This window comes from Melanotaenia boesemani, chromosome 12, assembly GCF_017639745.1.
Source record: "Melanotaenia boesemani isolate fMelBoe1 chromosome 12, fMelBoe1.pri, whole genome shotgun sequence".
Lineage (NCBI taxonomy): Eukaryota > Metazoa > Chordata > Actinopteri > Atheriniformes > Melanotaeniidae > Melanotaenia > Melanotaenia boesemani.
This window is the reverse complement of record NC_055693.1, coordinates 26,154,466-26,177,314: the sequence shown is the minus strand read 5'-3', so window position 1 is coordinate 26,177,314 and position 22,849 is coordinate 26,154,466. Positions and strand designations below refer to the sequence as shown.

The window sequence follows — 22,849 nt, the reverse complement described above, 5'->3', positions numbered from 1 at the left end:
CAAAGGTTTTTCATTCAAGTTGTACTGGGCAATACTTACTTCCACATACGAATGTATGAGCCCATTTATTAACATTATTAGAAGACATATTTTAAATAAAATCACACTCTAAAACATGTCTTTTAAGCTTTACATGTGTCTTTTTTAATAAAACAATTCAGTGGTCTTACCATTACTGCTGTGTCTTCAGTGAAGGAGGGTTCAGCCTCTGCAGTTTGGGGGCCGAGGGCCGAGTCACTGCTGCTTCTCACCAGCAGGGGCGTGCCTGTAGGAGAGCACACAAAAAAATGAAAGTAAGTAAATGAAAGTTTATTTGATAATTCAAATCAGTGTCTCAAAAGTATGACCTACAATAAGATGCAAAAGTTTTCTATCTTGTAAAGATAAAGTAAAAAATAGTTTTAATATAAAGAGATATCCACAACCAGATGTTTTATTCATATGTTCATAGCATTTAATATTGTTTAAAGGAACAAAAACAATGACAATAACTTAGATATTCAACATGTAATAATCTAATGGGTTGTTTGTTTTAAACAGCTGAGCTTTCTGTAACTTGTCTCCCATCATTTCACAGCATGACTCCGTCTAAATTGGCTATTAACGGAACAAGAGACGTGACAACTGGGTGGAAAATGGTAATGTTAAATTACCTAAGAATCATTAGGAAGTCCTGCAAATACAAACACAAGGTTCTCACATAGAAATAAACGCAAAAAAAACTGTCTGCATTCATAGACATGTTTATGTTTGTGTTGTCAGAATTACTAAAGAAATTAGGCTGCATCAATGCAAAGAAGCACTGATTACAGGTTAATGAGATATGCCTTAAAAAAAAAGAAAAAAAAAGCTTAGTAACTTTAAAATTTAGAGCCAAACCTATGACAACCTAATTTATTTATAAGTTATTTTTTAAAATTGTTTTAAATTTTGCTTTGACAAAAATATATTTTTTTAAGTTTAACCCTTTTAATTTGTTAAAACTGAAGAAAAAATAATTATGAAAATGCTGCAATGTTATAAATGCTTTTTAAATTCAGGTTTAAAACAATCCTGCACCTACGCAGGAAATCAGCACTGTAACTTTTTAACTTATGTTGCTTTTAATAATTTTAATGCAATTCATGATTTTGTGATTTTTGCTATTTGTTGGTGTCTTTTAACACTTCTGAATGCTTTCTTTGCACCATCTGTAATGCTCTGAAAGCGCTTTGAACTGTCCTGTACATGAAATGTGCTAGACAAATAATTGTGCCTTCATTCTTAGATAAAATAACAAAGTAGGGCAAATTGACAAAGAAGGAGGAAACCAAAATCAATTATTTCAATGACATCTATATTCAGATACTTTAATCAATACTTTACAGCCACTTAAAGCAGAGACGTTCATATATGTCCAAATTTATTGATCACATAATAATTCACTCCTAAATGCAGATTTTGGGGATTTTATAATCTGCAAGGCGCAAGAGACTTGACCGTATAAACTCGTTCATTCATATCCCATCGGTCAATTCTCTGCTGTTCATACATCCAAATGAGCAATATGCAATGGATTAGAAGATATGTGTGTGTAAAATGGTAAAAAAAGAAATTTCAGGGACTCCTTCAGATCCCATCAGCCCTATCTGATAAAAAAGACTGCCTGTACTGCTGATGGAGCTTGGGATAAAAGTAAAATAGACAAAAATTCAACACTGAAAAAAATCTAAGAAAATAAATACAAATATGTAAAGGTATCTTATAGTGCTGGGCGATATGACGATACATATCGCGGGGACGATAGAAAAGTGTCTATCGTGCCATTTCTCTTCTATCATTTCTATCGTTTCAAACCTAATTTTATCAATTATTACAACAAATATATCATTAAACAGGCTGCGACGATTTTATTAACGTTGTCTTGTCACTACGCATACTCTAAGTTTATATAAGTGAAAATAAAGAAGAATAAAAAAAGATTTTTTGCAAAGAAACTCCGTCTGGTGGTTTTGCGACATGACGCTGCTTTACGTCTTTGATTCTCGCGCGGGTTTGAAAAATGCTTTACGTTAATCATGAGTGCTGAACGATGGACGCGGAACAGGTTGATGTTTCATGCCCGGAGTCGCAGATAGAGACAGCTATGCAGGCAGCCCAAGAAGAAGCACTTTTACCCAAAAGAGGGGGTACGTCTGTGATTTGGTTACATTTTGGGTTCAAGAAGTCTGACACGGATCAGAAGACGGCCATATGCAAACTATGCCAAAAGACTATTCCTGCGCCCGATGCCAACACAACAAACCTCTTCTATCACCTTAAGAAGGTCCACGAAAAAGAATACATGACAATCCAAAAAATCCGAGCTAAACCAAGTGGAACAGCGGGGGCAAGTTGCGAAAAGAAAAACTAGCCAGCCGAAGATAAAGCAGTCTTTCGCACAAGGTACGTCATATGAGAAGGCGTCCCAGCGCCATAAACAAATCACATGTGCCATCTCGCGTTACATCTGTAAAGGCATGGCTCCCGTGTATATAGATGAGAAGGACAGCTTTCGAGACCTTAAATTAATTAATTAAATAGTGTTTATTTTGACAGTTGAGTTTAAATAACTGTATGATTTTGAAAAAAATGTGAAGGCTACTGTACCCCAACCACAGCTGTTTTCATTTGATACATTTATATTGCTGCACTAAAATGTATGCTTCTCATTTGTGACAGTACAGTTAAATGTCACTTCAAAATAAAGCTGGAGAAAAGTTAGCAATGAAATTTTTGTCAAACTTTTCAGAGAATAACTGAAAACATACTTTATTGTGGTATATCGTGATATATATCGTTATTGTGATATAAAATAATCCATATCGTGATATATGATTTTTTCCATATCGCCCAGCACTAGTATCTTATTATTATTATTACCTGGTGTACACCCAAATCTCAAATTTACCATCCCCACTCATAGGCACCATCAATCTATATATACATTAAAAGCCCTGTCATGTAAGTGCCTATAGCTCAATTGGGAATATAATAGCAAAGGTGGAGCTGTGGGTGGAGGGAACTCTATATGGTTGGACTACTCAAAGGACATGCCAAATGATATTTGTAGGGTCATATATTGATTGTCACAAATGGACCCTTGGTGCTCTTAAGAATGGCTGGGGTATATGGATTACGTCAAACCTCTAATCAATTCATCTCCTCAAAAAAGGCAATGACAGAGGGATGGCTGCATGTGGGACACAAGAGAGTAAAATCAAAGGAAAGTGAAAGGAGCTTAAATTAGGGGACTAAAGGAGGGGCATGTACCAATTCAAAAGAAAATTACAGAAAGACAATTGAATGGCATTTTATGAACAAAAACTAACTTATGCAAGTGATTTTAAATCTTCAAGAAAAATGTTGGCATATTCAGGTAGAAAAGGTAAGAAATGCACAATCGTTGCTAGTAACAGTACCACTGTTTTCTAATATGTTCAGTAATATGTTTCGAGATGTTCAGGAGCATGTGTGGACAATTTGTTCCAGACTTTTTGCATAGTTGCTGCACAGCAGGAGGTTCTGTACTCCACAAGCCCTCTCAAAGCTGGAAATGTGAGGGAAGGAGAGCAGAGGAGAGTCTGTCCAGGGTACACAGAAAGCAGGAACCAACAGGAAAAAGAACCTGTTTCTTTACAGTGCAGAGAAAATGTGGAGCAAGTAGAAAAGCAGAAAAGAGTGTGCAGCAACAAATCTTACCAACATGGATACTCGCTTGCATTCTTTCCCTGGGTGATATATTAGAGATTTTACGTGGGAGCTGGAAAGTAACTATGTTAGAAATCTGGAGCAAACGCTGCAGACATTTGTGTTCTCACATGCCACTTCTCCTAAAACATCTCTGGAAAATTTCAGGACTGCAGTGCATATGTCAAAATAGCTCATGACTCCATTTGCTCAAGTGTCCCAGCAAGTCATGAGTGTGTGTCGTGGAGTAAAAATAAATAATGCAATGAATACTTAATGGGGATGTTAGTCAGAAATCCACTAAAAATATGTGCGTACATACATCCCTGCTGTCTCTAGTCAGCACAAGAAATGCTAGATGGCTACACTGATAATAGTTTCTAAATGTGTAATCTCAGTTAAAGTTACTGTGTTGTAAGATGAACTGCCAGAAAAGCAATACACACATTTTTTTTCATGCCATCCCAGTAAGACTATAAGAATTCTGTTTAATTTTTATACTTATTTTTTGTTTTCAATACCTTAGACTAATTAACGTGTCACCTTTCTCACCCCTCTTCCATGTTGCTACTGTGGCTGAGCAGGGACAGCTAAACACTGGTTCTATAGTAGGCCTTTCAAATTTTTCAGTCTGTTATTTTTCCCATTTACACCTGGAAGGGAAACAAAAGGTGGGGATTATTTAGTTGAAGGCAGTCTGTAATTTGTGCCACATGTCCTAATCTCCTTTATACTGGACCTTTAACTGTTGAGTCATCTGGCCTCGAAAAGAGCAGGATAAGCACAAGACATAATATATACAGGTACAAAGCAAAATAGAGGCAACAAGGTGCAAGAAAAGCACAAATAGAATGCAATAAATAACAATAAGATAAGTTAAATAAAATAATATAAACAAGCATTGCACACAGTAGAGGTGGTACAGATTCCCAGTTCACTATTGCACGTATAAGTTATAGCAACTGTTTGTATGGGTTATTGTGCATGTGTTGTATCAGGCGGACTGCACACCTCCCTCTCCCCCCTCCTTCTCCCCCTCCTGCCTAATGCAGAGTTGTACAGTTTGATGGCTCGGGGGACAAAGGAGTCTCTGAGCCGGTTGGTCCTACTCTTGGGGAGGAGCAGCCTGTTACTGGTCAGGCTTCTCTGTGCACTGATGACAGTGTGCAGAGGGTGACTGGCATCATTCACAATAGCCAGTAGTGTTTTTTAGTGTTCTCCTCTCTGTCACTGTCACCAGGGAGTCCAGCTTCATGCCAACCACAGAGCCCGCCCGCCTGATGAGTTTTTCCAGCCTGTTAGCACACCTTTTTGTCATGTTTGTAATTGTTTTTCTTATGGGTTGTTTTCTTGTGTACATACATGTGTATGTACATTTCTTGATGGGCAACAGTGGCCCATATGGCAGAGCAGGTCTTTCCGATTACTGGAGTGTCGATGGTTTGAACTCCGCTTCCACATTTTAATCAGTCTGCTCTAGGGCAGCTGTGGCTAAACATGTAGTCTACCACCACTAGTGTGTGAATGTGGAGTGAATGAATAATGGCTTCAATGTGAAGCATTTGAAAAGTGGTAAATACAGTAAATCCAGTCTATTATTAAAAAAAAGACCAAGTTAAAGTTTCATAAACAGCTAAACTTTTACATTGCCTGGAGAAGGGAAAATAGCTATGTTACAGATTCTACCCGAGCTAAATAAACTGATGCAAATTATTCACCTTATTTAGGATTTTGATTAGTGACAAAGGTAGTTATAGCATAGTAAAATCAAACTTAATGGCTGCCTTTTACCCTCTCATGACCATTACTGCATACCAGCTTACAAGTAAAACAATATAAAGAAGAACCAAAAAGGCCAAGAACATAAAAGACGAGTGAGCAAAAGACTGAATGGGAGTTTTTGCAGAGAAAACAGTGGGCAAGAAAACTCAGAGAGATGCAGTATGGATATAATGAGAAAGGCAAAGAAGATTTGTAGCAACAGTCAGAGGGCGAAACAAGGCACAGAAGACAGAGTCAATGAGTTGTTGAAGACAGTAAGAGGCAGACAAGTGGTTGGACTGGGAGGCAAACTTCAGACAGTGATAGAAGCCTAACTCTGACCTTCTCACACTGACTGTGATAGTCTGCAGAGCTCTGTTACCTCTAATCTCCCATGACAGTCACACATTACCACTAATCTCTGCTGACAGGCGACCGTGCAGAAACAGACTAAACTTCCCGTCTTAACACAGTCTGGATCACACGGCGAAGGCCCCCTTCATGATTTAGGAAGGTTGTATTATACAACCCAGACATCAATTCTGTTACTGCCGTAAGGAATAACACCGGTAATACAGATCTAAGACGCACAGTGAGTGTAACTTGACAGAATTCAAGGACAGGGAGAAGTTAGACTCACCCTTCAAACTGACTGGAACACTTCAGTAGTGCTACTGAAATCAACAAGTATGAAAGGTAATGAAACTAGCTGATTAAAAGATTAGACGGACTGTACCTAGTTTGAGGTGATTTAAGTAATTTGACTAAAAAAAAACGACTTGAAATAAGAAAGGCTGGAGGAGGAGAATGAGAATGGGGAAAAAAGAACAAGCTGAAAACAAAAAAAGAGAAATACTGAGAAAGTAAAGGTCATGGACGTAGTTCTGGTCCAGGTAACACTAAGCAGACACAGACATCAGCTTTTTCTTTGCAGCCTGACACAACACATGCACTTCCTGTCTTCTCCTTCTCCTCATCTGACTCAATTTCACCCACATCTCACTGTGCATCTCCGTGACAGCTCCCACCATTTCAGCTGCTGCCATCTTGCTTTCATTACAGTGCCACCCATCACATCCTGACCTTTGTCTGCATTGGAATTATGTTAACAGCATGCCTCCTGTGGCTAAAATGTCCATGGATCTGAAATTTAAGTGCATGTCTTGCAGCAACGTTTACCTCATTGGTGTTTGTTTTTTTTTTGTTTGTTTTGCTTTGAATTTTTTTACAGCATTTAGTTTAAATATTTTTAGATTTTATGTTATAAATTAACATCTAAGTGTCCAAATAAGTGAATGAACATCTGTCATGTAGGCCTAAATCAAGATCTGGTGTTAATTACATGACACGATTTAGACTTTATGTAATTTTGTAATACAGTAATAAAACATGAAAAGGGGGTTATTTGCAGTTATAAGTCAGACAGGCTTGTTTTCACACAAATAACTGACATTAAAAAGAGCGTCTGAAAAAATCCCCGCCGTGTTGTGATGCCAGCTGGAGAACAACCGAGTTCGTTTTTTTAGACTGCACATACTCAAACATACCAGACCTTTTAAATAACATATTCCCTTCCCTTCCAGAGGCAGAGCTGCTTTAAGAATTACTGAATAAGAAGACACGCAACGAAAAAGAAAACTCACTCATTTATTGGTAAATGCAGGACAACTTCTGTTCCCATCATAAGAAGGCAAAACATGGAGCTACAACAAATCTTAGCGGCCATATTTCTTTTAGAACTTTTACCATGTTCTTCCACATTTGACCGTGAGCCATTTCTACCCACAATGCCTGGCGTTGAACCTACAATGCCCTTTGCTTTGAAGCCGATTTGCTGTATTTAGTTCAATTAACATGGACTAAAGGCAGATTTACACTCGCGAGGCGTCTGCATCACTGCTGTAGGTGCTGTGCAGCTCCATGGAGGCCCGACGAACACCTCTTTCAGACCTGACGTGCACTCCTGCTACACAGGTGGCTACGAGGAAGTACTCCCTTATGATTGGTGAATTTGGGATTATAAGTTTCCGGATATCTGGATCCCCCCCCTGAGTTTGTGTGGTGACCGCAGTTTGTAAAAACAACACCAAATGGATCAGGTTGATGAGAGGCTGATCAAATTATTTCTTTGTTTTCTTCCACAAGCTAATAAAAACACAGAACTATACTGCAATCCATTGTTGTTTAAAAACAGAAAATACCTACCGCAACTGAATGAACCATCAAAAGAACTCCAACCCGATGAGTTTAAAGGCCGATACCACCCCTGTTGCCATCTTCAGATTAGGAGGAGAAACTGGAACCCAACACCAAAACTATACGTACCCCCTACGCTCGAGAGCACACTCGCCAGCGTCAGCTATCTTGTAAATGACCGCACGCAGATGCCGCGCGAGAACAAATCCACCTTAAGACCCTCGTTTTTAAACACACCAGAATTTGCTTCTTTGATCTAATAAAGGGTTTGTTTGCGCATAACGCCTCCTGAAAACCAAGTAGAATATTTAAGCAAACCAACTTCAAATCATAAAGGACTGGTATGAATACACCCTAAAGGCCCATTTATGCTCTACTGAAAAGACGGATACTGAGCATTTTGTCTGTTTTCTGCATCCTTTAAGTGCGTAAAGGAAGAGGAAGAAGCTGTAATTAATTTAGTAGCCGCACAGACCACCACCATCTACTGCACTACTTCTTTTTAAGTATCTTTCCAAGAATGTGCATTATAACGATCTCACCCACCGACACCATGTTTGTTATTCTTTGCAACTGATGTCAGAACTCAGAGGTGCACTCTAAATTCTGCCCTGCCCTCTGGACTCTAGAGGATGTGTTGGCTGACAACCTTGATAACGTATGCGATGCATGAAAGTATGAGGGCAGTGACGTTTAAAACGGACTCATTTACACATGTAAAGGGAGCATAAATGAGCCTTATGAGGCCAAAGGTAGCCCAGTAGGAGTTGCAGAGCTTCACAGTATATATTTGCCAGTCTGTCTTCTTACAAGACTCTTTTTGATAAGCGTTGACGAACAAAAAATGGAAACATGTTGGAGAATTAACATGAAGCAAGAAAATTACTCACTTGACTTGAGGGCTGAAGAATTGACTTCGATCTCTCCTCCTGTAATTGGCTGGAAAACGGAGAGCTCAGCTTGGTGGAGATCAGGGCTGGGGGTTAGGCTTGTGCTAGCCATGCCCCTCTGCTGGGCTTCCTGCTCCTCATACACCGCCATCAGCTAAAAAGACAAACACACACTGCAGCTGATTATCTATTTTCATTTTATCCTCCTATCAAACATTATAGATAGCATTTGAAAACAGTGACTAGTTGGGACTTTTTTCTGAAATTAACATTGATAATATTGACTTAAGTTTTCCATTTACTATGGTATTCTTTTACCATTCACTAGTATTGTACTTATCACACAAGGCAGCTGGATTCACATAAAAATGACAATCTCAAGGGATCAAGAGAGAATCTATCCATTTGTTTTTAGCCAAGGACAATCGACAACGACCCCTGAAAAGGGTTAGCATTGATGCAGCTATGACACCAAAACTGTGAGTTTCCCCACAGAAAGACAAACACTTCAGTTTAAAAGATGTTTTTACTCGTCTCCAGATTTAGACTACATTTGATGAACATTCAGAACCACTTGATGCATCTCTTCAAATAAAGAAAAGAAACAAATAAGAGCCATGGGGTGTGCACACAACTTGTGTGTTACCTTGTGGATGAGGACGCTATAGAGGACATCCAAGGAGCCCAGCATTCCTGTAATAGTGTGTGTCCTACTGATTAACAGCTAACTCCATTCGTGTTTCCTTTGCATGTGTGAGACACTCTGCCAGCTTTTAACCGTGTTATACAGTGGAATCCCCGTCTATTGAGTAATGCACTGAGTCTGCGTTTAGACCTTACATAGCTAGTAGCTTGTCAACACAGTGTTCTAGGGGCCTCCATGCAAAAGCTGAATAGACCTGTGCGTGTGTGTATATGTAGGTCTGTGTGTGCTGTCTATAGTGGCCAAGAGTAAAGAAAGGGGACTTTGCCAGCAAAGCCAGAGGCTTCCTGCTGCTCCGAAACCCACAAGTGTACAACATACTCTCCTGCATTTAGATGAATCATGAGTGTCGACACGGACATGTTGGCTTACGCAGGGAAAGAGAAAATAGGCCTGCTTTGAAAATGCAATGCTAAGTTAATTAACCTGATAAATATATGTATTTTATATACTTGGATAATTGTTGAATCCAGAAACAAGTACCATTTCTGACTTTAACTCCACATACCACAATCTTGAGGATCTGATCGTGTGGAAACACTTTCTATCACTTTCTTTGCCTCACCAAGCAGGGAGCAGGATCTTATTGAGTTACACAATATCACACCTTTTTCGCCATGTTCTCATCCATATCTCACCAGCTATTCTCTCAGATTCTCACACATCCATGTTCTGTCACCCACCCCTCTTCCATCTGTCTAACACAGATTTTTCTCATTGTCCTGCTCCAGCTCCCCTTTATAACAAAACTCATCTGACTTTTGAGTTTTCTTTATGTCAAGCTTGTTATTTTAACCATCTTTGCTCTCTCTTTTTTTTATTTTAATTCCTTCTACACCTTCTTCAACCTGTAGGAGCTGTTTTGTCTTATGACTTATATATAAACTTGGTTCCATTATTTAACTAAAGTGATTTTTTTATGATGATGATGGGTTAACTTTTCGTAACTCTTATGACAAGCTGCTTCAGTGCAAAGCTAGAACAACTACTGTTCAACTCTTTTCCAAGAGCAAGTTTTAGAGACGGTAACTACACAGACAAAGAACGAGTGATACAGCAGTTTTTTAAACCAGTTTCTACAAATCTGTTTGTTTGACAGGAGAACAAAACTAATAGCTTGAAGATTTAAAAATAAATTTTAAAAAACATGCTCAAAAGAGGCTAGAGATTCTTAAAAAAATAAAAATGTGCTGATAAATTCAACAAAGCCCTCCAATGTCTCTGAAAGGTGCAGGTGATAGAAAAAGAAGGACAACCAGATGAGGCAGGGGACAATTTCGTCTCTCTTCTGTCCGACGGGAGATTCAAAGACCTGTCAAACAAAGTGACACTGCAGCCTGAGCATGCAAGGAAAAGACGGTTGAAAGACAAAAAAAGGTAAGACTGCACTCAGTGGAAGAAAGAGGGACTGAAATACGGACTGTGAGAGGATTATGATGACAGTAATGAGGGAGTGATAGATGTTCTTTACTGTAAAAACCTTTGAAATGCCAGAGAGTAAGAGCAAAAAAGCAAGCCTAAGATTGTCTGAGTGTTACAGTGTCAACAGCTAGAGAAACGATGTGTCCATTTTCAACAGAAAAAGAAGTTACATGCTGCCCACTGTGTCTCTGCTCCTCTTTAAAGCCTGTCACTCCAAACTTAGGACATATTTTTCAGCAGCTTGTTTATGAGCAAACAAAAATCTAAATCTAAACTTCTTATATGTTATTAATTTTCATCTGTTGCTATGTAATTAAATAAAATGCAATCATTTTATACACCAGCATCAAATATTGAATATAATATGCTGCCTAGCCAAAAAAGAGGTCGCCACCAAATGAAAAGATCACACACTAATATTTTGTAGGACCACCTTTAGTTTTGATTACGGCAAAGTTCGCTGAGGCATTGTTTTGATAAGCTTCAGCAATGTCACAAGATTTATTTACATCCAAGGTTTCATACATTTTTTACCAAGATCTTGTATTGATGATGGAAGAGTCCAGCCACTGTACAAAGCCTTTTCTAGCAAATCCCAAAGATTCCCAATGTGATTCAGGTCTGGACTCAGGTGGCCAATCCATGTGTCCGACAAATTCTAGCATTGTCATCTTGGAATATGTTCGTAAGATGAGGGAAGAAAAAAATCCATTGATGGAATTCAGTCTATTCGGGTAGTCAACTAACCTCATTCTTTGGACACATAATGTTGCTAAACCTAGACCTAACCAACTCTGGAACAGGGTAAATCTGGACTCATTAGACCACATGACCTTCTTCCATTGCTTCAGAGTCCAAACTTTATGCTCTCTAGCAAATGGGAGTCTTTTTTTCCCCGTTAGCCAAACTAAAAAGTGGTTTTCTTTCGGCTACATAGCTGTTCAGTCCTAGTCCCTTGAGTTCCCTTTGCATTGTGTTTGTGGAAATTTTCTTACTTTCACTATTAAACATAGCCCTGAGTTCTACTGCTGTTTTTCTTCTATGTGATTTCACCAAACATTAAAGTGATGGTGATCACTATCATTCAGGATAATTCAGGATTTTTCCAACCACATTTTTTCCTGGAAGATGCTATGCTCTGTTACCAGTTTTTAATAATGAGTTGGACAGTTCTTAACCCAGTTTTAGTAGTTTCTGCAACAGGGGGTGAAAATCCCATTTCATTTTGGGGGGGATATCCGCCTCCCCAGGATCTCCACCTATGTCTTCAACCTCTTTAAATGTTTTCTCTGGTTGATGCATGCCAGTGCTTTAACCCTTCTCAAACAGACTAACTTCTTTTCACGCGGCTGTTTAAGAAATGAGAACTACTCGTTGCATCGGTTGGGTTAAATTACTTGTAGCAGCTGAAACATAATCGCCCATGCAGTAATTATCTAATAGCAGGCTTGTACCTATTTATTTGCTTTGAATTTGTTATGAATTTGTTTTGGTCCAGGCAGTGTATTAAACGTTCCCCTCAGCTACTCTGTCAACACTCAAAAAAGAAGATGCCAGTAAAATTCTGTTTTTTTGTTTTGTTTTTTGGGGTTTTCTTTTGTCTCAGTATTCTGTCTAAACCCACATCAAACTTTAATCATGCAGCTAACACGCACATCTAGCAACAATTTTAATCATTAGTGAACCAGAACACTTTAGCTCCTTTATTTGGTTTGGAAAGACAAATCATTTGTGCACTTTAAGGCTGAAATGGGATCAAACTGAGCAAGTCTGGGTTGAGCTGTACAATGTTTCAATATGTCTTCATAGGTCTATAATTCATTTGGTTATCATTTAAAACAAAAATATTTTAAGGTAAATCTTTTGCTTAGTGTTACATCTAATCTCTCTATATTAACTATATATTTATCAGTCCTGTGTGATGCAGCTGCTGTAAAATCCCCTTCTGACTTAACTTATTAACCAAAAGGTAAAGCCCACTTACAGCATCAAAGCCCTACACAGTTTAAGTTTATCCTAAACTGAAGTTTCTGATGCTACTGAGGATAAAAGAACAGTTTGTTGTAGTTGTTAATTATTTTTGTATGTTTTTTATCTGTCTATTGACAGGATCATTTAAAAGTAGAGATGCCACAGAGTAGTCAAGACATCACATTTCATAAAATTTCCATTAAATTACACTAAAATAAAATAACAGGAAAATATTTACCTCTTGGATAAAAAAAACTACATCAAAACAGTATAAATAAAGTAAAAAAAATAGATCCAAATAGCTGGCAACATGAGACCAATGTGGACCTGGACAGAGAGATGGATGCACTGAAAACTGTTAAAAGCAGAGACATAGAAGCCACCATGCTAAAATTAAAAAAGAGGAAAAAAGAAAAAAAAAGAAAAAAACATGGGAATCTAAGCAAGTGGAAATAACCAGAAGCATGTGGCAGTGATTCATGATTAATGTGCTGACTAATTTGGGTTTTGAAGTGACAGTCTGGGAGAAGTTTCAGCATGTTGTGTGCGGTCACTGTGTGCAGTGTTAACATTACGCTTCAGTCTTTAATAACAAGAAATATTTCGGTCAGCTACAAACCGCGAACAACACACCCTAAAAAGCTATTATGCACACTGCTTAATACTGCCTAATGAGAGTGTGTGTACAGTATGTGTGTGTATGTGTGTGTTTGTGGATGTATGAATAAGTGCTGAGTTGATCTCTATTTTTTTGTTAAAATTAAAAGAGCACAAGTTGAATTCAGGCACACCAACGGCATTGTGATTTGGAGAATGAAACATGCAAAAGCACAAAGACTTAAATTACCATGTTTTTTCCAGAATGACCTGCTTTTTAATCAGGTTGATTAAGGCTTGACTGATAACATGGCGTGGATCAATAAAGTGCTATAATCAGCCACATTTACAAACATATACAATTCAATTGCAGTGCATAAATATGCTTGCGCACATACACACTCATGAACGCACAAAATCTTTAGATATGCTTAAGCTATCTGTACACCACTGACCTTTGATTTCCACTCAGGATCACTTTCTGTAAAAAAAAAAAAAAAAAAAGATTATGTGTGTGTTTGTGTGTGTGCGTGTACTTTGCCATCTTGTGCAGTCAGCACTATCCTTGGTGGTGGCCACTTCATCACTGTAGCTTAAATAACAGGGCCACACATGTCGGAGGTGAATGTGTGTACGAGTCGTGTGACTAGTCAGGACACAACATCTATCCAGGTTATTTTCTAATCCGGCTGCAACTTTAGCATTTGAATTTAAGTGTGATGCACATAGACAGTTAAGGGGAAGTTAGAAGAAAAACACCAATTTCATGTTTCTTTCTGTGTTTCCGTTGCAAATATGTTAATTTGATGCCATCTGTGCCATCAGGATAATAAATATGTCTACTAGGTCCAAAATCACAGAGCTTTAACTCTGATGCAACTGTTCCTAAAGAGAAAGAAACCCACTCAGATCACTAAGTAACACACACACATACACACATGATGACAGAGGGTGGACTGACAGCACCACCTAGCTCTGCATAACAGCAACTGCATATAAAGTGTATCCCAAAGCCATTTTAAACCCCCTCATCCCCACCCCCAACCAACACACACACCTCTGACTCTAGCCATTTGTTAAAGGTCACCTATATGTTTTACATTACAACACATTATCTTCTGCTTGTAATGAGGTAAGAAAAATGAAGGACATGCTTACAAATCTTCTGCCATCTGTCTTTGCCAGTCTCGCTCAGCTTAATGAGGAAAAACTTTGAAGAGAGAAACAATGGCTCTGTGTCTTTTTGTGCATGCAGTATGCTTAAATCATAATCTGTAAAAACTGAGCCGTCACACTGTGATGATAAACAGGCCTGCCTTTTAATGCCATGATAAAGAAAAAAAAACATGTTTTTATATGCCATAATTCTGATGCACCTATCAAAAAATCTGCATTGATACCTGGTGGCTAAAGTCATTTAAGAAAGCGATTTCTTTTAAGTTATCACATAGATTTCTAAAATCTAGCATATGTCTGTGTAATGACCACAAAAAAAAAAAAACTGCAGATCACAAGGAGAGTTTGAATGAACCCTGAGGCAGGTCAGCTCTACTCCACTAGGCAACAAGTTGGTCTTTTTGTCTTTAATCAGCAGATATTAAAGCTTAGTACTGCCGTCCCCCCCGGCTTCACTCTGCCTTTTCTGTTTCTCAACTTTTCCCCTCCTTTTTCTCGTCTTTCCTCTTCTCTGGTTGCCACCCTTCTTTATTATTTTGCTTCCTCTCATATACCCTGCATCCTCTTCCTCCCTCATGTGCCTAAACTTCCAATTCTTTCCCATCTCTAAGCTTCTCTGCAGCCGCTAAGCTTCACTTGTGTCCCTCTCCCCTCTGAGCTGTAGTGGCTCCTTACAAATCACTTTATGTACATCATCATGTTCCAGCACTTTACTCCATTGAATACACCCACATAGCAACAAAGAGCTTATTGATTAAGACATGAATCTGATACACCAGCTCTCACTAACTTGATATTTAGTTTAATCAGACTGTTTTATTCTAGGTGTTCATGAAGAGAATAAAAAGAAACATGGCAGACACTGACATTAGATCTGAGTAAAAAATAAAAAATAAAAGTGGTGAAAATCATGTCATTATCAAACAATTTAAAGACCTGCCAAATTAAAAGAGAGGAAGAAAAATACTACACATACAGGGACTATGGCTTTACTGCTACAATTGATCCATCACTTCTGCAATCAATAACTGGGATGGTGGTGTCTCTGGATGAAGAATATGAATGAATGAAATTCACCTGCTCAGCAGTTTCAAGTCTGTGTGTAGGTGCATGCTTGTGTAGCTTTCTGGGAATGTGTGCGCTCACCCGCTATTGATCTCAAGTCACCTTACCTCTCTCTAGAGCATGAAAAATCAAGCCAAAACAGACAAGAAGAAAAAGATGAATGGGGACAGAAACACAGTGAAGAATGAGAAACAGACACAAAGCCGTTGGGAAGACCTCCAGTCTCAACTGTTAGATGCTGACATCAGAGAGCCAGATTAAAACACACAGACAGATATGATATATAGACATTTAGTTGTCAGAAGTGGAGCAGCTTTTTCAGTAGATGCAGCAGAAAAATTCACCAACTTTGTGAACGGTGTCTGTCACACAGCCAAAACATAATGACAACTTCTGCTTCCACAGTCTTACAGATGGTGTGTGTACTTGTCAAAACTGCAATTTGTAGTAGTGTGCATGAATGTGCCCACACATAATACATACTTCTGATTGTGTGAGAAGAAGTATATCTATGAGTGAGAATGTTATTGCATGAGTGTTGACTATCTACAACTATCTCCACAAGGCTATGAGTAGACCACAGTTGGCCATATGGAACAGCATTATGGAGACACAGCAGCACAGATGGACACATTCTGTCCATATTCTCAGTGATCTACCATGAACAGTCTAAATGACAGCACTCATAAGCAGCTGAGGCCAGAACTGGAGAAAATTGCAGATGAATAGAGGGAGCTAAATGAGCACTTCTCAGCTCCATGTATCCGTGTGAGGTGTGTCAGCTCCGTGTGTCCGTGTGAGGTGTGTCAGCTCCGTGTGTCCGTGTGAGGTGTGTCAGCTCCGTGTGTCCGTGTGAGGTGTGTCAGCTCCGTGAACTGATCATGATTACTTTGATATGAAGGTTTCTCTCAAAATTAAATGGTGGTTGCAAGAAGTGACAACGCCTCACCAACAATCAGCCTGAAGCTCAAAACTGATACGCGTTTGCTTCAGATCTCATAATTTCCTAGCATACCTCAGATGTAAATCCTTATCTTCACTCTTTGATATAAATGCAGTGTAATAACCAATGAGAAACTGCTACAGGGGTGTGCATGTTGTTTGGGACGCTGTACCAATCAGAGGCATATGTTTCTGGGTTTTGTATGTCCTTTTCCTTTCAAAGAAGGCCTACTGCTTTATGAAGAAAATGCAGTAAATTTTGGTTTACAAACACTAAATCAGGGGTCTGCAACATCCGGAGCTGCTAGTGGCTCTCTGGACCTTCCACAATGGCTCTTAATACATGGCTAAAAATGCTAAAGAACTAATGTTTTTAAATAAAGATATAATACGAAACGCTGGTTTTAGCAATTTTTAATTTTTTTCATGGAATAATTAGATACACAACAAGTGCCACAACATAATGGCACTAAAAGTACCAGTACCCATTGTAAGCCTTCTTTATTAGCCAAAATGTGCTTCTTCAAAAATGATAACAAATTTCATATAGTTGTCCTTTTTTCAAAAGGTCTAGTAACATTTGCGGCTCTAAACGAGTTTTATTTAGCTGGGCGGAGAGAAAAATGGTTCTTTGGATTGTAAAGGTTGCAGACGGTTGCACAAAATAGACAGATTTAGCAGCAACTTTCCTTCTAAACACAGAAGGAAGAATATCTGATGAATATCAGCCATCAGGTGAACAGACAGAAAGCAGGATGAGAATCTCACAGCTTCTAGATGGTGAGGCGAGAGAAATATTCATGATATGCACAATAACTTCCATCCATGCACCTTCAGTGTTTCATTATCCAGATTTTTTGCCTATAAATTCTCTAACTTTGTATTCTTAGCTTGACAGTTTAGCTTAACCTTGTGCACCTGGGAGTTAAGGGGTTAACATCCAGTTTTACGGGTATAATGTCAGGTCCTTAAATGTAACTATAAACATTTGTGGTATCCACAGAAAGTCCAGAATCAGCTCAGTAAAACCATTTCCATGACCACCAAACAAAGTTAAGACAACAAACAATTAAAAGACCAGGTACACAAAGTCCAAAAAAATATTTAATTACAAATTATGTCTCCCCGTGTCCACCTGACGGCATGAAGACAGACAAACGAGCCCTTTAAGGTTATATCTCACAGATTTCAATACTTTGAGTTTCATCTCGCTATGACCAAGATTTACCGAACCAGAGGCAAAAGAAGACCCAGTTTCTGCTTCCCGTTTGTAAAGCATAGTCATAAAATGTCTTTCCTTTGCTGTCTTGCTTCAAAACTAAAATCCACCAGGATAAAACCGCCAGGATTTAACACACCAGTACACTGGGTACTAGTGTCTTAAAGAGCATCTTTCAGGTTGAATTTTCCACAATATGACGTTTTGAAAAAGTCCGAGAGACACTGTGGCATAAATAAAAGCTTCTTAAAATTTCATTTTTTGTAATTGCACTTAATTCAGCTCGTCTGCGATCCAGTGCTTTAAAAAACATAACTTTTCCTGTCACGTGATACGTGACGTCATGTAAGGTAAACGAGCCCATACGCCAGCGGCTATCAGCTCAGTTTATCGTAGGCATCGGCTGTGTTTTTTACTCCAGACTTCTAATAGTAAAACTAAAGATTTCTGGAACATCACCATGGTGAATACTTGTGTTTGTGCATCCTGCACAAATTCAAGTCTCTCTGGACATCGTGTCCACAGTTTCCCTAACAAGAAGAGCCCCACCTTTCGCTCCTGGGTCAGGTTTGTCCAGGCTAGGCGCCAAGACTTCACTTTCAAGTCCGTTCATCCCAAAAACTCCGTCATTTGCAGCGCACACTTTGTGGAAACGGACTATATGCCTAGTGACCTAACTGCGTTTAAGATGGGGTACAAGACCATGAGGTCAGTGCGTTTAAGGTCTGATGCAGTTCCCACTGTTCATGCTACGGCTAGCATGCTAGCAGCAGCAGGTGCCCCATCACGTCTGCCTTCACCGGGGAAGCCGCGGGCCGCCCATCGGAAACGGGAGACGAGCAGAGTAAGTTTTTCTCTCTGTTTTTAACCTGTTTATAACCTTTTCTTATAAAACGGAATTGTCCCCTTTTTACTACTTATTATTGAGGACAGTTTCAACATATTTAATCCCGTTTGCAAAGGTGGATTCACTGTGCGTCCAGTAAAGAAGGAGCCATCATATGGTAAATAATTGAAGGCATCGCGCACATTTTCTTCAAATAATGGCCATCTATTTTCCCGCAGAATTATATAATCCATAAGATTCTGGACCATCTAATATGTGCCTGTGTATTTCAGAGTGTATTTTCTATCTCTGTTCTCTCTTTGAAATTCCTGTATGACTGTGTAAATTAATTGAGCTTTATTTACTTCTAGCAACAAGTTTAAATAAGATGTTTTGCTTCTAATAATTAGAACTTATTAAATAAATCCAGGAAGATGATCATAACAGAAAGATGACATTGAGATGGAAGCAAAATATTTTATTTATTATTACAATTTACAGAATAGGAAGACATGTCTTGTATGTGTTACAGGTCAGGCCATCTGAAACCTTGGTAGACACCATGTTCATCAGGGAAAGCTAACCGGATTGCTGAGACAACACATGCTGGAAGAGGTTTCCTCACATGTCGTCCAAGCACTCCATGTGCCCAGCGTACCATCTGCCTGTAGGCAGTATACCTGAACTGTTCATTTTGGGTCAGATCAAGTGGACCATGTTCCTGCTTGAAAGCGCTGTAGGCCACCTGAAGCACCCAGGGGTTCAAACAGCATGCAGAGAACCCAGGATGCTGTCCCACACAAGTAATGCCTTCGGGTTGTGGATGGAGGTCTTCGACGAGGCTCCAAATTGCAGGAATCTCCCTGCAGCATATGCTCTCCTCCGCACTGCTCATGGGCTGACAGTGTCCACATAAACACCTGTAATTAGATAACATGCTGTTAAAGAATTTCTGTTGTTAAATGTAGATACAGTGTTGCAAATATATGTTCAACCATGTAAAGATTTTTATTTTTTTTACTTTTACATACAGGCTTTAAAAATTAAATGTTTATATTTCATCCGTAGTCATAGCTGCTTATAACATGCTGAAACATTTCATGTAATACATAAAGCTGAGATGCCTTTTTTTCTGTTGTCACTGGCCTTGCTGAATATAGGGGGAAGAGGGATTACCAATTGTGGGTGAGAGTTGTGGGCTCTGTTGTTTGGGGGATAAAGTGTTAAGACTGCAGTGCACATGGCATCATATGTGGAATGACCATTATTCAGAAGGGTTTACAATCCAGTTTTAAAAATAGTTTTTCTGTTTTAACAATATCTTTGAACCTCAGAATCAGGCTTTATTTATCATTGGGAAAAAAGTGCAAAATTATACACATCCTGAAAAAGCTGAGACCAAGTGTTGGATTAGAAAAAAAGGTAAGTTTAGCGAAAAAACAAAACAAAAAAAAAAACAAGCGATGGATCTGCTCAGCCAGTGCGCAGATCCATCCTTCGTCATGGAACCAGCATCCTGGCGCAACAAATTTTCTTCCAGTTTTTTTTTTTTTTTTTTTTTTTTTAAGCGTATTTAAATACCCCATTGAAATAGTCTGCTTCTAAGTTTAGAGAGTGCTGGTAAAACTAAGACATTACAGCACGTACATTCTATGAGGTATTTATGAGTTTAGAACAGCGTGGGCTTTTTTTGCGCACTACACGCACATCCAGTCTGACCAACTTCAGAAAAAAGATTATAACTCTGGTATTCCTTGATCAATCAACACAATTCAGAAAGTTGTTTATAGTCTAAAATGACTGTTTTGCGCTGTTAATTAGGCTACCCGACGTGGATTAGATGATGGAGCCTTAGCGAGGCTACTTTGGGCACTAGCCTACGTATCATCAGATGATTTGATTAGAACAGCGCTTTTCTGTCTACAACTGTGTGAACGGGGTAGCCATTGCACAGCTTTTATAGGCATTATCTGCCACAGAACTATTTTATTTAACCAATGTTTTGTCACGAATCGCTAGTGACATAGTAGCAGCTTGAAGTTGTTTTTTTTGTGGCGAAACGTGATTTTTAAAACAAACCTGTCAGGGCGGGGCAGGACAGGGATGTCTTCCTATCGGCTGCAGTAAGTAAAAGGCTTTAAAATCTATTTGCTATTGCAAACACTGTATTTTTTCACTGGTCTGCAGCATAACCAGGTATTACTTGCCCAATTTAGAAGGCTAATGTGGAAGAAAATTTACGAAACATTTGTATCACTTACCATGCTGTTTGATTAATCCTCCAGATGTTTTCAGCTGCCCATGACTGAATCTGCTGCCTGTTTCCCGTCAACGATCTCCTTTGCTGGTTGTCAGTGACTCTGTTTGTAGCTTCAGGTTCAAAACTGTATGGATCCGGTCCTTCACTTCTAAAAATAAAATTATCTTCTTCTTCCTCCATAATCTCACGCCCATTCCGTTCCGTTGTGTTAGCATAACTGTTGTGTTAGCAATAACGTACATAACAGAGTCCCTTACGTGACGTCACTTCCGGCAAAACAGATTTTTACAGTCATTTGAGCAGTTTTTAATAGTCCATAACCGATTTCTTTATTTTCTTATTCACGGACTTCAACAAAAACTAAATAGATATTAACTATAAAATATGCATAATCCAAACCATTAATCATGCTCTTAACCTGCCAGTTGCTCTTTAAATTAGACATTTTTTATGGGTTTTGTTTGTTCACTCTGATGTCTAAGATGTTAGTGATTTGTTGACAGTCCAGCACTTTACAAAGAACCTTTCTGGCTTGTCAATGTTCAAATCGATGTCAAAGTTTAATGAAAAGCACACTTATCCACTGACAGCTTAGTCAACCAGCCTTCTTTCCTTCACCTTTTTTCTTTCCAGCATCTGAATTGGCTCTCAACATAACAATGAATGATTGAGTGGTTTTTGAAGAGGGATTTGCTGTCTGTCAGATATGACTGATTAGACTACATGCGTGTCTACGTATATAAACATATTGTTCTGACATACATCCACAGACAAAGTGTTTTGATGGATATTATCTGAGTTATTTTTGCTCAATGTTTTGACTTGTTATTCCTGTCAGCTGACTGGTTTAAACCAGAATCAGTGTTGTTAATACACATCAATCCAAGTACACACAGAAACAAAAGCTGCTTCCACAACAGCGTGAATAAAACTATTATTATTATATTATTATTAGCATTTTGAAGACACTAATAAAAACAGCAGAAAGTAGAATTTTGTGATTTTTTTTTTTTTTCCTCATTTATTTGTTTTTATGAACCTTAACTTTCCCGGATTTTCTTCAAGGGATACCCACAAATAAAAGTTCCCATATCTTCTTAGATTTGAAAGTTTTAATCATGAACCACTAAAACTGAGCATTGCAGACAATTGCTGCACTTCTGTGGCCATCACAAGTCTCATCACATCTTTGGGATTATAGGGTTAATTCTTGATCAGCAGACCCAAAGTAGCATTAAAGGAAGAAAATAAATAAATAAAAATCAATCACACTATGACACTTTGATGCAAGGAAAATTTTTAATAAGTATTTATATACACCCTTAAAAAGAAATCAACAATTTTAACTGGATAACTCAATAAGATAACTTCATTACTACTACAGCCGTTCCTTATCAGTCATTCGAGGTTCAGTCAGTAAGCAAGACCAGCTTCACCCTGCAGGGCGGCTGTATTCTTACAGGATTTGGGAAATCACAATCACAAGAGAACTCTGATCTTCCAACACACAAAAGTATTTCAGTGATGTGATAATCTCAGTTATAAACACATGCGTCATGTTTTTGTTCGTATTTAGTAACATTTCCTCTTTCTAAGTCACCGATGCTGCAATCTACAACACATAAGATCCATGTCTGCCTACAAAACAAAGACAATTTCATTTATAATGCAACATAAAAAGAAGAAGTCCCCCATAAGTTTTTGAGAAACATATTTCCTTTCACTGTTTTGCAGATTACGTATAAAAGTACTTGGATTTAAGTCTAAAACAAAGATTTTTTTACTACCATGGCTTGCTTTTCTAATTGATATTGAGTCGTTCACATTTTCTTCTGCTACATGAAAATAAAAATAAAGTTATTGCCTCTTGGCATGCTGAACTTTTGGCATGGTCCATTTGTCATTTGTAATATTCACAATAGTGTGAATAATCTTTGTGATTAATTCAGCAGCGTTTTTACATCGGTCAAGAAATTCTTCCCTACAGACAGGTTTGGTTTTTTCCAAATACAAGTTACGGCAAAGATGAAGCCATATCACCCACTAAGGATTTAGAAAGTGTGATCCATGCTTTCATAAATTCTCAGCTTAATTACTATAATTCTTTCTATGT

General features: G+C 38.4%; 1 protein-coding gene across 4 annotated transcripts in view; it reads right to left on the bottom strand.

The window, feature by feature from the left end:
* Window positions 1-22,849, bottom strand: part of pard3bb (par-3 family cell polarity regulator beta b) — a 259,283-nt gene that overhangs the window by 198,869 nt on the left and 37,565 nt on the right. For all 4 annotated transcript variants that reach the window (XM_042001255.1, XM_042001257.1, XM_042001254.1 and 1 more), the window contains exons 3-4: window positions 8,556-8,709; window positions 171-265 (exon numbers count right to left, since the gene is read on the bottom strand). In XM_042001255.1, the coding sequence (XP_041857189.1) occupies window positions 171-265; window positions 8,556-8,709 (249 nt within the window). The remainder of the gene's footprint in view (window positions 1-170; window positions 266-8,555; window positions 8,710-22,849) is intronic.